The sequence below is a fragment of the Atheta coriaria genome, unplaced genomic scaffold (genome assembly GCF_025399875.1).
Source record: "Atheta coriaria isolate IRGN ID8LTWV9N9 unplaced genomic scaffold, Caltech_Dcor_3.1 hic_scaffold_5_pilon, whole genome shotgun sequence".
Taxonomy (NCBI): Eukaryota; Metazoa; Arthropoda; class Insecta; order Coleoptera; family Staphylinidae; genus Dalotia; species Dalotia coriaria.
The window spans coordinates 2991362-3005666 of record NW_027045447.1 but is presented as its reverse complement, the minus strand read 5'-3'; the positions used below and the strand labels follow the sequence as shown (position 1 = coordinate 3005666).

The 14305-nt window shown below is 37.8% G+C and overlaps 2 protein-coding genes and 1 long non-coding RNA gene across 6 annotated transcripts; 1 reads left to right on the top strand and 2 right to left on the bottom strand.

Moving 5' to 3' along the window:
• Positions 1-367: 367 nt before the first annotated feature.
• On the bottom strand, positions 368-4600 carry LOC135792898 (uncharacterized). Its single transcript, XM_065303690.1, has 2 exons — positions 4374-4600; positions 368-4072 (listed from the first exon to the last, which is right to left on the bottom strand). The coding sequence occupies exon 2, from the start codon at positions 4043-4045 to the stop codon at positions 581-583; it is 3465 nt and encodes a 1154-aa protein (XP_065159762.1). The 5' UTR covers positions 4046-4072; positions 4374-4600; the 3' UTR covers positions 368-580.
• LOC135792921 (uncharacterized) lies at positions 4072-4851 on the top strand. Its single transcript, XR_010548488.1, has 2 exons — positions 4072-4231; positions 4355-4851. It is a non-coding gene; the product is annotated as an uncharacterized lncRNA (long non-coding RNA).
• On the bottom strand, positions 4848-13812 carry Klc (kinesin light chain). Of its 4 annotated transcripts, none has more exons than XM_065303703.1 (9): positions 10013-11222; positions 9733-9949; positions 9357-9669; positions 8811-9298; positions 8545-8749; positions 7797-8023; positions 7586-7597; positions 7249-7380; positions 4848-5333 (listed from the first exon to the last, which is right to left on the bottom strand). In XM_065303703.1, the coding sequence occupies exons 1-9, from the start codon at positions 10039-10041 to the stop codon at positions 5307-5309; spliced, it is 1650 nt and encodes a 549-aa protein (XP_065159775.1). In that variant the 5' UTR covers positions 10042-11222; the 3' UTR covers positions 4848-5306. The 4 variants fall into 4 exon arrangements, with proteins under 4 accessions (XP_065159775.1, XP_065159774.1, XP_065159772.1 ...); XM_065303702.1 differs by lacking the exons at positions 4848-5333; positions 10013-11222 and adding exons at positions 5651-6901; positions 13609-13812; XM_065303700.1 differs by lacking the exon at positions 4848-5333 and adding an exon at positions 5651-6901 and having other exon boundaries at positions 10013-11221.
• Between the last annotated feature and the right edge of the window lie 493 nt (positions 13813-14305).

Below are 14305 nucleotides of genomic sequence, written 5' to 3'. Positions count from 1 at the left end.
GTAGCGCCATCTAATTGTGAGTGCAGCACCTAGTGTCGAAAACTGTAATTGCTAAAACATACTGCCACTTAACTTAGCGATTTTCTAGGGAACTTATTTTCAAGAATAACTTAATAGTTCCAGTTCAATGATTTCTTTATGCATTAATTACAAATCTTTTTAAAATTATTAATAAAATGCTCATGCTCATTAGATAGATCCCTAAAACAACCAAATATGACAACTGTAACACACAAAAGTGCAAGTTTTGTGGCTTTCCGTTATGCTAAACCCCAAAGTTAAAGATTAGCAATTTACAATTAATCTAACTTGGGAGATGGCGGTCAACGACAATGCCACTGAAATAAACGAAAATACACTCGTAAAATGTTTTCAAAAAAGTTGTTTATTCAACACAAATAATCAGAACAAGTAGAAACCAATATTAGTGCAAAATATTACATATTTCCATGCCATATATTTTCGTAATTTCTAGAATTATTGCACAATAATGGTATTATATACTGTATTTAACATTTTATAGTACATATTATATGAGATAAATAGGTAAGATAGCTTCACGCGCATTTTTAAAATATAATTAAATGGACAAATTTTTTAAGTAGCGATTCAAATAAAGCAACACAACAGGAGCAGACTCAGCTTCAATCTTTTCCATTATATTTCTGAAATTTGAAGCGCAAACTTCGCTACTGGGATACACAGATGGCATTAAGTGAATTGCCAATAACTTCACACTGGTTAAATTTTCCTTCTCCAGCAACTTCTGCACAAAACTTAATCTGTATTCCATTTCATCGCCAAGCATACTAATCAGTGACGACGCAAACTCATTGAAATAATCCAACATCATGGCTCCATGTCTTTCCAAAACATCTTTTTGTAACTTAATGAACAACTCTGGCAGTTTATCGGCGTCATCAAGGAAACATCTACAAACTTCAATTTGAAGCTGGTAATCGAGATGATTATACGGAAGAGGTAAATTGGGGAATGCCTGGGCAAGCTTATTTACAAGCATTTTCTTCTCCGCAAGATGAGTACATTCTTCTTCATCTTTCTCCATCAACCGCCTGCAAATGTCCTTGTACAAGAAACCAATATTCTGCGATTTCTTGTTGAATTCTTTAAAATCCAATTGCGAATCCTCATCGACGACAATCCGAGCATTATTCGCTACGAGATCAAAGCGATGATCAATCTTCTCGCCGCTGGAAAGCAGGTACGAATAGATAAAGTCCACGTCTGAACTAATAAGCTGTCCTTTGGAATGCACCAGACTAAAATGAATAATATCATCGCATAACTTGTCGGAAAGTAGGGTCATTATGTCAGCGTTAATAGCATTCAACACACAAGTGTGTTTATCCTTCCATTGTTTTCCAATAAACTGCCATACTGTTTCCACGTAGAGAGCTAAGTAATTGCGTGAAATCAAATTAAACTGGAACACCATCGTGTGCGTTTCAGTGTCCTTCTCAAAGACAAATTTGAAATGCTCCAAAAGCAGCTCCCAAGATGCTTGATTTCCAACAAAACAAAAATTCTTGAATGTACGGTTAAAGACAAACTTTTGCAGAGATTTATTTTTCTCATTTTCCCCTGCATATTTCAGGGCATCACAGCTAGTTTGTGCGTTTCCCAGTGTCGTAGCGTAAAACAACGCACGTTTGCGCACAGTAACTGATCTATCTTGCAAAATTCTCAACGGCTCCGCAAGTTCCCTCTCCGGTAAGTTGTACAAAACAACATTGAGTACTGGAAGTGTGCATTTGAAGTAATCCTTGAAGCAGAAACGCATTACCATAGGCATAACTTCTTGGGAGCAAGGTCGATTACGAAGACATTCAACAACTTGTTCCCTTAATCTAAGTGTCTCCTTAAAGGATTCATCCAGTACGTTCACTTCAGCCTCAGCCTCGCTTGAAGGATAACACCTGTCATTATCGATCATCTTCATAAAGTCCTTCTCAAATGACAGTGCAAGAAGCGCAAGATTTCTTTGGGAGGCACTGACTTTATTTTCTTCATCCTTCATCTCAATTGATTTCATGGAATCATTAAATAATTGCAAGGACTTTTCACGAACTATAGCTGGCAGTGGTGTGTAGTGCATTTTCATTAGTTCATAAATCAAATTCCTCACACTATAAGTACTGACGTATTTTTCATAGAAGAGATCAATGTGTTTTACGACGACTTCCATGCGGTGTTTCAACAACCATCGCCACATCTTCTCACTAGCTGCAAACTTAGATATATGCGCATCCATAAGATCATTCCTTAATTTAATCTCTTTAGGATCAGTGGTTTTGAATGTCAATATATCACTAGCAATGACATCGTCGTAATAATAATGACGATCATCATTATGATGCTCTATGGCTGATTCAATAATCTCAGGATAGTTAAAGTAGGATATAATATCTTTTGGATTATCTTTGTTCCACCTCTGGAGAACATTAAGAAAAGCTGTAGGCCAGCTTTTCTTCTCATTCTCATCGGTGAAAACTTCCCTGCACATCTCTGGCAAATGCAGCAGTATCCAACGCTTCAAATCCTTACTTTTTGAAGTTAAATCAAAATAATGACATCCAACATTTTTCACGTACTTTTTGAATTCAGCATTAAAGTCCAACCCATTGACAAACTTGTAGTTTAGAACTTCTGCAAACATATCCCGCAGTGTATGCGGATATTCAGAAATCATTTGCTCAGCGAGAATCAACTCATGCAAATATTGCCAAATGTCCGCACTAAGATTTTCCATCTTGTAATTTTCTTTGATATAGGTGAATACATCTTCACGGATCGAAGATTGATCATTTTTGTGCCTCTGATTAAAATATTTCAGAGCTTCCAGGAGTCCTTCATCGTCATTGTTGACTTTTGCGGAGATGAAAAGTTTCAGAACTAATTGGCATCGCGTATTAATATCAGATGTTAAATTAATACGTTCTTTAATCAGCGGGAATGATTTTGACGGTGGAAGATACCCTAAAGTTTCTTCTTCTGTCATGACGAATTTCAGCAAATCTTCTCCAGTTAGTAATGATTTCAAGTGATAATCAACTTCTTTGGTGTAGATCTCAAACCCATATTTTTCTTTGAACACACCAGCTAGGAAATTTCCACGATCTTCAATTTTTAAGGTTTTAAGATCATCAAGCATGGAATACACTGAAAAGTCATACTCATTCTTTGGTAACTTATTCAAAAAATACATTCGGAATTCTTCCTTTGTTAATAATCTATACAGAATCTTAGGCTTCACAAATGACGAATATTTGGTTGGTGCGGTCAGGTATTCATCCTTTTTAATATTCAAAAACTTCTTGAATCCTCTGGTACTAAGTTTGGGCTCTCCATACTTAAGAAGTTGACAAAATGTAACAATATCTTTAGTAGATAAATATTGCGAAAAGAATGGTTGGTCACCAAACTGCTTGGTCAAACCATACTTGAAACATTCTGCATAATAAAAACTAATAAACGAAGACCCAAAACGTTGAAAAAGTGTAACAAGTTGTCGCTCACGAAATACGACACGATAACTAGTGATTATCTCCCTGATGAACGCCTCATTGCAAACAGGAAGCAAAACTTGTGCGGTTTTAATGCCATATCTTTCCAGGACCTGTTTGAAGAATTCTTCTCCAACATCGTCCCGCTTTATTATCTTAGCCAAATTGTTAAGGCACCTGTTTCTCACAATATAAGAAACATTAGGAAACAATTCATCCATGAAATAGTTGACATCATCATCCCTGAATATGAAAGGCTTGTGACAAACGATCACTTTGTTTAAAATGCGATCGCCTTGAAGAATCAAATGCTTAAGTTTCTCTGTCTGTTCAAACTTTAGCAGCAACTTAGTTAGAAATATTTCTTCTTGTCTATGTTCTGCTCTCAAATTGTTAAGTACATGCAGTCTTTCAGGCACATCAAGTGCAGCAAGTTTGTTGCCATAGAGACAAAATAGTTTCTTATGCTCTTGAATACTGTTGCCACCAAGGTGGTTAAACTCTGTGATTAAGGCAGTCATCGTTGAGATGTCTTAAGGCCCTTGGATCTATTAATCAACAGTAACAGTTAGCACCGGCTAAATATTCTACCTACTTCAATGGTGCAATGAATCGATTGTGTGCATAGTAAAAAGCGGTAATAATGTAGTTTATTGATTATCGTTGTGTAGGCATGAGGATGTGAGGATGACAACATGTATTTCAAGGTAAATTATGGCAAATTTAATGAGGCGACGCCCAAAATAAGGTTAAAATTGCCAACGACGCAAACACACAACAAATACGGGTCGCAAACACACTGAACAATGAATTTTTATCGCGAATTATAGCTAATATAAGTGTACTTACTCGTTGCTGACGCCTCCAATGCCCACAACCGACTGGCAGATCGAAATTGTTATGGACGAAGTCGGCGCCGCACACGCAAAAACACGATAGAAACGAGACGCAAATAGACGATTGACGATTCGATTCGACGAACAACAAAATGAGTCATAGAGAATTTCTGTATACTACCATGGTAGATTCAATATTGCGCAAGAATGCGACAAAAATGTAATTTTTACTATTGCTCATCGCCATCCTTTCCTTAGGTTAGAACATTTCACAGTAAACAATCGCAAAAATTCACATGCAAATAAGATAAGCCGGGTAAGAAAATTTATTGATGCAGGTGCACCTGCGCATATGCATGATGCGCTCTTTCAAAACTGAAATTTCCTACAAAATCAACCTGAAGAGCAGATACAATATTACAATGTCAATCCAATTCTCCTGCAAAGCAATAGACAATTAAACGGTAGAAAATAAATCATCATACAATCCAGTTTTATTATTTAATTTGCTTTAAATCCAAGCCATCAAGCATAATCATAATTCACTAACAGTGTACTGTGAGTGGACATTAGTTCACTTTTTCCCACACGCCGCAAAAGCATGTATATTGCATTGCAAACAGCAAATTATTTCTAAATACGTAATAAAATATTAAAATAGTTCAAAATTAGTGACACAACTGCTTGAACATTGATTTGATTAGTTGATACGATTGTTTATATGTTGAATCACAATATTGCAGATCGCGCAAGTCAACAATAAAATAAATGCATATTAATGTTTTTTTAGTTGATTTAGTTGAAAATTGCAGTCGCAGCATCGTCGTTCGCGTGTCCTACACATTTGCACCATGATTATTGTGAACGGTTGAGTGTTATGTTGAATATTAGTTAATAACCGGTAGGAAAACGTTAATTGGTCGTCGTACGCAGCGCTTTAAACTCTCTACATGCGCGCCTTTCGTCCCTCATGCTGCCAATATCCACATACCACCATTACCAGAGCAGAGCGCAGAAACAGAAAAGATATGAATATATAATTAATCGATAATCGCTAATAGAAAAAATTAGTAGAATTTAGAAGAATGCTTGAAACCAACCATCACCATCATCAATGTTAGTTGAAATTAATTCAGCAATTTATCAACTCCAAATTGTTATGTACAAAATACCCACATTAATAAACAAAACAAAAACTAAACGAATCAACCAAAAGCAAACAAAATACAAGTCATAAATAAATATAAGGATGATTCAGGGGCAAACATCAACTAAAATGCCGATTACAGATTTATAGTAAACAATAGCATTTTTATTTCTTTTTCATTTTTATCTATAGAGATATAAATAATATTTAAATAACAAATATGTGGGTGTGTAGTGTAAGTGGTGTAGGATAATGTAAAATATATTATTATTGACTGTAAAAGAGTTGGTGCATGCTTAAAGTTGGCCTCCCGAATCATTCAGGAGGAACAATTTATGTTAAATCTTAAGTTATGTTAAAAACACGTCGTAAAACTTTCTGTCATCGCTAATAACTTGGTTAGGATTAAGTAGTAACATGATTGAAACACCAACAATTTATCACTCGCTTATGGAAGAGATATAATCGTTGCAGTTATTGTTATATAAATAGTTTATAATTGAATAATGCGAGTTATTTAAATTTTTTCTCACTTGCAATTTACAAAAAATTAGGAAGCACTAACATTACGCGTTTGTAATTGCACTAATGTTGACGGAAGTGTAGTTAGTTTTTAGTTTTTCTTCAGTTTATCCTTAGATGTTTATATAATTGCTATTTTCTGGAAACGTTTTCGAGTTTTAAAAGAGACTCAAGCAATTCGATGCAATTTGACGTTGGTTTTGTGTCTCTAGTTTTGAAATGGAATGTAAGCACAAAATAACGTTTAAAAATTTGTTCGTCAAACGAAAGCAGTTACGATCATTTCGTTTTCTACATATGTTTGTGTTGTGTGAGCAATGTGTTCAATGTACTTTTGTAATGCGATAGCGTTTAGGTTCTTTTGTTGTCACAAAAAAAAGAAATAAGAAACCTACACCGACGCAATGCACAACTTAAGTAAAATAATAATCAAATATAAGTAATAAGATAATGATCACAAAAACGAAACATTGCTAAAAGGCGAGTAGAGCTGAAGCAAACTAATATGTAAAATATAAACATAATAAATAGACAACTCAACAAAACGGATAAAAGTGCGCGTTGTTTGTTTAAAATCTTGACTCTACTCGCTTCATCATTTTGATTAATTATTAAATATGTAAAGAAATATTCAAATCACGAAAGAATGGGGTCAGATCTTTCTAATACTTTGTCAGGGTGGTTTTGGTGTTGTATCCATCTCTGTGAGAGTGTATAAATGTCGTGTGTGTTTGGTAGTATCGGAAACTAGAGATTGTGAACGCTTAAGAGCTGGGTTTGTTGGGCGTAGGTGAGTGGATTCCGAGCGCAACAAACAGTTTCGTTTTGAGGCCCGCCGTCTTTTCGCCGTCCAGCGATCGGGACGTATTGCTCTGCCGAAAATGAGGATTTTGTCAGAGACAGGAAAACAAAGAGATTAACATATACGCAAAAATGTATACAAAACAAAAACAAAACATGTTGCATACTTCAAAAGTATACAAAATGTTTTTGGGTGCATTTGAAATGATCAAAAGTGTCGCAAACCGAAAATCTAATGAAGCAAAAATTGAACAAAAAAGAAAACGTGTTATACTATGGAATTGAAATAATAATCATAATAAATAAAAACCAATCACAAATGACTGACTAGAGTTGATAAATGCTTCGCCTAGATTTGCTACCTTCGAAATTTTTCGTGACATTTATCATTTGTCGCACGCAATGGCAATGCACTTACCTCGTCGGTATCAAAAGACATGTCTAGAGATTCTCGTGATCCTCGTCGCGATGTCCGCTCCTTCGCTGAGCTTGGTTTCCTGCCGGAGCCAATAAATGCCGCCATCCTGGATTGTTTCACTATATCTAGCGCCTAAAAATACACAAGTTAATAGTGTAAACTCACACAAATATAAACAACACAAAACAAAACGTTCTGTTATTATAAGTGCTGTCATCAAAACTTTTACGTAGAATTCAAGCAAATTCCTAAACCGAATGCCAATTATATTCGAAACGATCGCAAATTTAGAGCAAATATTACTACGTGAAACCCATGTGAGTCAAGATGAACTTACTTGTTGCACATGCTGCAGTAGCGTAGCGTAAAAACAAAGAATAAACGCAAAAATGGATTAATAACAAAGCATGAGCAGAAATAGATAAATAGCTTCAGCTGAAAACGTCTTTTCTTGATTACTGTTAAAAGTTGGTTATGTTAAGGAAATGAGGTTAAAATTAAGAAGCGGCGTAAGAAATGAGGTATAAAAAACATGCTATAAAATTCACCTCTTTTCGTGAACGTAGAGCGCAATCTTCCAAGGTCTCCGCTGCTTCGTACTTGCCCTGGCGTCGGTACAACGCCCCCAGATTCTTCAGTGTAGTGGTGACGGTGGGCGAGTCCACCTTGGCGGCCTTGTGCCAGCCACCATACTCGCCGTAGGGTGCGTTCTCCCGATTTCGCGCCTTATTCTCCTCGCGCTCCTCCGCCACCTGCCAGATGGGCTTGTTGTCGCCTGCGGGGTGTGACAGAAAAACAAAACGCCGAGATAAAACGACAATACGCAAACGGGCACGAAGTATTACTAGTGTTTTATCAAAGTTAACAAAAGGAAATAATATATGTACAAAAGGTATGCGAAAACGTAAAATCAAAAACACTAGCAATTGAACATGCCCAAAACAAATATTGCGTTTATTTAATTGCACACACTCACACACACATAGAGAGTGAGATCACATCTCTTCGAAGGCAATATGTACGCATCGTTTTACATTTAAAAGTTTAAAAAAACATGCGGAACAAAAAAGAACAAAACTTTACATCAACATCTCTCAGCTGCGATCGTATTTTACACTCCTAGGTGACATAAAGTACAATAAAGTGCGTCGTCAGGTACTGCTGCGTTAGCAATAGTCGAATAATATAAAATCTTATAATAATAGTAACATGCAATTAAAATCATAAATACTGCGTTTGATTTGTACACGCCGGTGATACTGAGAGTTTACTTGTTGGGAGATGGTGGTTGCTTACCGTCAATTGTGCCGAATTCACGCTCGTGCGCCCGGTTGAGGATCTGCTTGTACAGCACCTCCGCCTCGCGGTACTTGCTCTGCTTGAGGTAGCATGAGGCGAGGTTATTTTTCGTCTTCGCCACGTTTGCATCGTCAGGGCCCAGTCGCTGTTCGTAGATTTCAAGCGCGCGTTGATAATATCTCTCAACTTCTTCGTATTTTCCCTAAAAATCACAACAAAACCAATGTTATATAAACACATACGATTAAACAAAAATGCTTTACCTGATTTTGGCATAACAAAGCTAAATTGTTCAATTGTTTGGCGACATCGGGATGTTCGCGTCCTAAAACCTTTTCTCTGATCTCCAGCGCGCGTTTACACAGCGGTTCAGCCTCCTTGTACTTTCCGCGTTTACCGTACAACACAGCCAGATTGTTAAGCGTCGCTGCGACAGCCGGATGATTCTCACCGAGAGTTTTTTCCCTGATTGCCAGAGCGTCATTCAGTAGATTAGCGGCTTCTTTATATTTATTCTGATCACGATAAACCAACGCGAGAATATTCAACATGGTCGCCACATCGGGATGATCATGTCCGCTCGTCTTCTCCAAGTCTTCCAGTGCTTGTTTACACAATGGTACAGCCACCTCATAACGTCCCTGCGACGCGTACTGTATCACCAAATTGTGCAGCGTACGCAAACGTGCTGGAATCTCATATCCGGCATTCACTTGTTGTGCGAGTTGACTTGGCGGTGTTGGAGACATATCTATAATTGACACCATCAAAATAAAACATTCAACTGATGAATTAATTATATAGCCTACTATTGCGTTCTTCATTATCGTCATCAGGGAACAAGTCAACGACGGGATCGTTCTTCTCTGTGCGCGACTGCTCAGACTGGTTGTCCTCGCTCGCGTCCTGATCGTATCGACTGACAGACGCCATAAACTCCAAGTGACGCTTTTCTTCCTCCAATTGGGCGACAGCTTGTTCGCTGGCCTGGAGGCGCTGCTGTGTTGAAGCGAGCTCATCGCGTAACCACGCGTTCTCCTGGCACAGGCGGCGTACCTGCGTGCGCAGTTTCTGCTTCTCGGCCTCTACCATTTGCAGGTGAGAGGCGAGCGCCATGATGACCTTAAACATCATCATTTCATTATTTAAACGGTGAATTAAAAGAGAATTAAAATGAAGACCTACCTGCGCTTCGCCTAAACCAAGTTCAATCATTTCAGCGCTTTGCTGGACAAGTCCAGCACGCTCGTTGGCGATGGGATCCGGGGCCTCATGGAGGCCATGCAGGATACCCGCATGTTCGGAGCGCAAGGCTTCCAGACCTTGCGCAACTGTGCGCACAGCCTGGACTATCTCCTCCTGATTCATTGCCGTCATCTTGCCAAAACTCTCAATCTTCTTGCTGAAAACCACAAAAACATTATTACTTTTTTGTGTCTTTAATTAATTTTTAAAAATTGCTTACATTCTGTATGCGTTTATTGTTTTCGACATAGCGAATATTTTATTATCTTATTTCCTTTGCTTTCCTTCCAAAATATTAAGTTTTGAGCACGCCGCACGCTACTCGAGCAAACTTTTGCTTTTATTTAATGCGTATCAAGTATAGTACTTATTAAAATAGCGTAATTTAAGTGTAATTTGATTACGAGCCCGTCAATAAATGCATAAATCGTAGCAAATCGTAGTGGTAGCAAATTTAGCGTTAAAAATATAAATATCACAAGCTTTTATGAGTATCGACGTTTCACAACAACTGTTGAATACTTTAATATCTTTAATAATCAGCGTTGATTAATTATTTTTTACTTCTCTTTGTCTCCTCAAACGCGTAGTAAATTCGTGTCTCTTCCTGTTTCGATTTGTTTCGGCTATTTTTAAAGTTATACAAAAATAGTTGACGTAAGTTACAATTTTCAACGCGACGGGTGCGGGATTTTTATGTAATCTGCGCGCCGCCGACACTAATCAGCGACTGCACCGCGAATAAAATGGATGACCGGATGACAAATCCAATATTCCGTTCGGTTCGGTTTTGCCGCATCGGCGGAACGTGCCTCAATTTTACTAAATTGGAGCTTATTACGTGGTTGTTCCAAGTCGTCGGCGCGCGCTGCAACGACGCTCATTTAGAGTTATTACTCTTTATTACGCTGATGCGTAAAACCGTAGCGGCGGTGGAAAAATAGGAAATCGATTCGAAATTCGTATGCACTCGACCGCCACACACATGCACAATATAACTCAAACACAGCGAGACACGACACGGAAAACGAAACACAATCGATATTATGTGCGTTGCAGTTAGAACTAAAGCGCAATTTTTCTTTTTTCTCTTCTTTGTTTCTTTCGCTTTTGTTTTTATTTTTACGCACGCACGCAAAATTTAAGGCAACGCGAATCTAAAAGCTCCGGAATTTACGTTTAATTGACGCACATAATTTTGTAAACAAACAAATTTGAATGCTGATGAGTTGTATGCCGTGCTATAAGCAACTATTTATTTACACGCCCTTATTTTGTCGTAGTGATGTTGTAATGCGCGTGATTGGCGTTGTCAGGGGTAGTAGAACAACGCGACGCGGCTCGGCGATCAAGTATTGATCGAGTTTTCGCCGTTCACATCTTTCGCCTGCGTTCGGGCGGCGTGTTTGTGTGGAACTGACGCTGTTCGGTGCGTCGCGACGCCGGCGAAAAGCCGACAAGTGCGCAGGATGACGCCATCATCCTACTTCCCCTCCACTTCAAAAACTAATCTAAACATACATAAAACGAAACTTTTCCGGAAATATAAACTAATTTTCTCAACAAAGCACTTCAAAGTTTTATCCTTAACCTTCACACCTATAAAACAAGTTTTATTTCCTCTTTTGTTTCAAAGTGTTGACTTCTTAACACAATCCGGTTTTCAGTCAGGAATCCCTTCGAATCACGTTCACACCTTTTCCAAGCGCGTACAATTCTCTTCCAATTTGCGCAATGTGCATGACTGGCGAGAAGCAAGAACTTCCTAACCAACTCGTACGAAACTCGTGCGCAAACCAATTTAAAAGTGCGCCTACGGCTCCTCAGCATACCTTAACAATTTTACCACGTTGATTTGTGGTTTAATAATAATTCAAAAAGTTACAACTCATTGTAACACTTCCAACATAAAACTTTAAACCCGCATCTTAAACTTTTTGCGTGTTACATTCATACAATGCTTATTTTTGTATCATAAAGATAGGCAACCATACATGCAGGGCAATAACAAGTACAATAGCTCGAAAATAACCGTTGAGGCAATTTACTGCAGTGTAACGCTTTAATTATATTTAATTAACCAATGCTTACCACACCTTACAATACTATACGAGTGTGCGCCTCATGTGGTGAGGCGGTGAATGTTTTGTTTTATATTATTCTTTCTTATGACGAATGACTACAGGAATGAGAACATTACTGAATATGGCATGGCAGACAGTTAGTCAGATATATTTTCAAATTGCATAGCACGTGCTGAATTTTTCACCTTTCTACGTGACATGGTTCATAACAAATTAATAATTTATTAAACTGAAAAGCACGACAAAACTGATTTAAATCTCTCAAAATGTCGCCACTTGAAAAACAGAAAAATAAATAGATACCTGAGCTAGAAATTGTACCTTTTGAGTAAATGTCCTCTAATAGAACTTTCGACAAAGTACACAGAACACTAAATATTATCTATTCAATTTTTAAAAACCACTGTTATCAGTGTCACCGTTGAAAATCAAATAATATCAATATTTACCGAACCGCTGCTTACTTATTAAACTAGTAAAAGTGAATTTTTAAATTTAAATCTCACATTGATAGACATATCCGCGCTGACTCGGCATGGGACAATAGCAAATAATAAAAAAAGCACATTAACTAACTGCGAATGAGTCATCGGCAGCGTGCATGCTCCAGTCGCGGGTTTGTGCCGCACAAAAACGAGACGATCAATCTCATACAAAATCGTACTACAATCTTACAAACACTTACACTATCTTATAACATTATTAATCTGACTGCATAATGCCACATACATACTAGTTCGGCAAGTTTTGCAACACAAAGAAGTTAAAATGTCGTACGCCACGAAATGAGCGTTATTTAATAGCATGTAATCTAAACTGAAGCACAAAAAGTGGCACACAACCATCAACGATTTTGTTTCGCGTTTAATTCCGTCCTTAGCATGTGAGCTAAAATTACATTTCGTAATTAATCCAGTGATCCAACCTCTCCAGCCTCCACTTCAAGTTTTTTTTCTCTCCTGCTCGTACATATTATCTGTTAATTTGGTGTCTAAAGGTATACTTTGACGCACTTGATCGAAAATAGGTAAACAAAAATTTGTTTGTAAGTGAATGTCTTCAAACTTTCTTTTGTTTCTATTCTATTTATATGTATTCTATCCATCTGGCAGTAGTAAAAATACTTAATGTTACTAATGTTGGTGTGTTCTGTTGGCTACTGGAGGTGCAAGAACAATTTCTCTTGCAATTATGCGGAGTAAAAGTGCGCAGCGCTAGGAAACCCAACTACTGGTAGACTTGAACACGCTTCGTGGACACGACGTACCAGTAAAATGTTAATTTCATGTTTTACTATGTATTCCCTGACGTGTTCTGCAACTAATTTTACGTTTTAATCAATGCTACGCAAAAAAAACAAATGCCAATCGGACATTTATTTTATTCCAAACCATCTTTTTTCAACTTCACGCATGAATAACGCACGAAAACAATTCACCTGTCTCCGGACGCATTGTTAAATGTCACAGTGCGAACTCATGCGTAAAAATGAGCATTGTCCGCAATAATTTTAAGTACCAGCTTTTACGAGAATCACCATAACGACTGCACCTAACTGCACAAACGTTGATGCTAAAGATAATCTCGGCGAGTTACCCTTGAAAATGTTATGCTTGGTAAAAATATCAATGAACAGAGCGATTAGTAAGACCATTGTGAGTGGTTGTGCGTGCTCACTCTGGGTGCGCTTTCGGGAATACGCGGCGAAAATGTAAATAAACTCGCTACTCACGGTTATGACATAAATGCAATCGGTCGTCGATTTCCCGGTGCCGGGCTGCAGTGACGGCACGTTCTCGATGCACACAAATCGTTAGAATTTCCACTATATCCCGACGCGCTCACTATTTTGACATCGCAGCAGCTCACAGCCAGCGAAGAGCGCACATTCACTCGGCAGCCGATACGAAGTACAATATGGCGTCGACTGACATATGTTCGTGCGCTTCGTCTGACTTCGTCTACTTCGTGTAGTTTAAAACGCAAATTCAACATAGGCAACCAAATATACACCAAAACAGAAATTTTTAAAACTATTTTCTTATTTAAATATTTTATTAGGCCAACATATGAAAGTAAACAGTTGTAAGTTGTAATTCAAACTTGTAATTCAAATGACATATAATAATAAAATAATAATTAAATTATAATAGTATCTTAAGTATCAAGTGGCTAAACGAGGGCTTATTCACTAGATTGATTAAGAGCGAGCGAGCGTAGCAAGTCTTAAATCAGCCGAGGGTGTAACAACGTTTAGTCACGTGTGTAACACTACTGGGAAATATAAGTTTATGACGTATTTGATTGATGTCGCAAGGTATTTCACACGGTCTAGTGCTGCTCCGTTTGCAAATGCGCAGGCTCAAGCTCCGTCCCGTAGATAATGGATATTATTCATGGCTTGGCCGTCCGTATATAAAGTACCACTT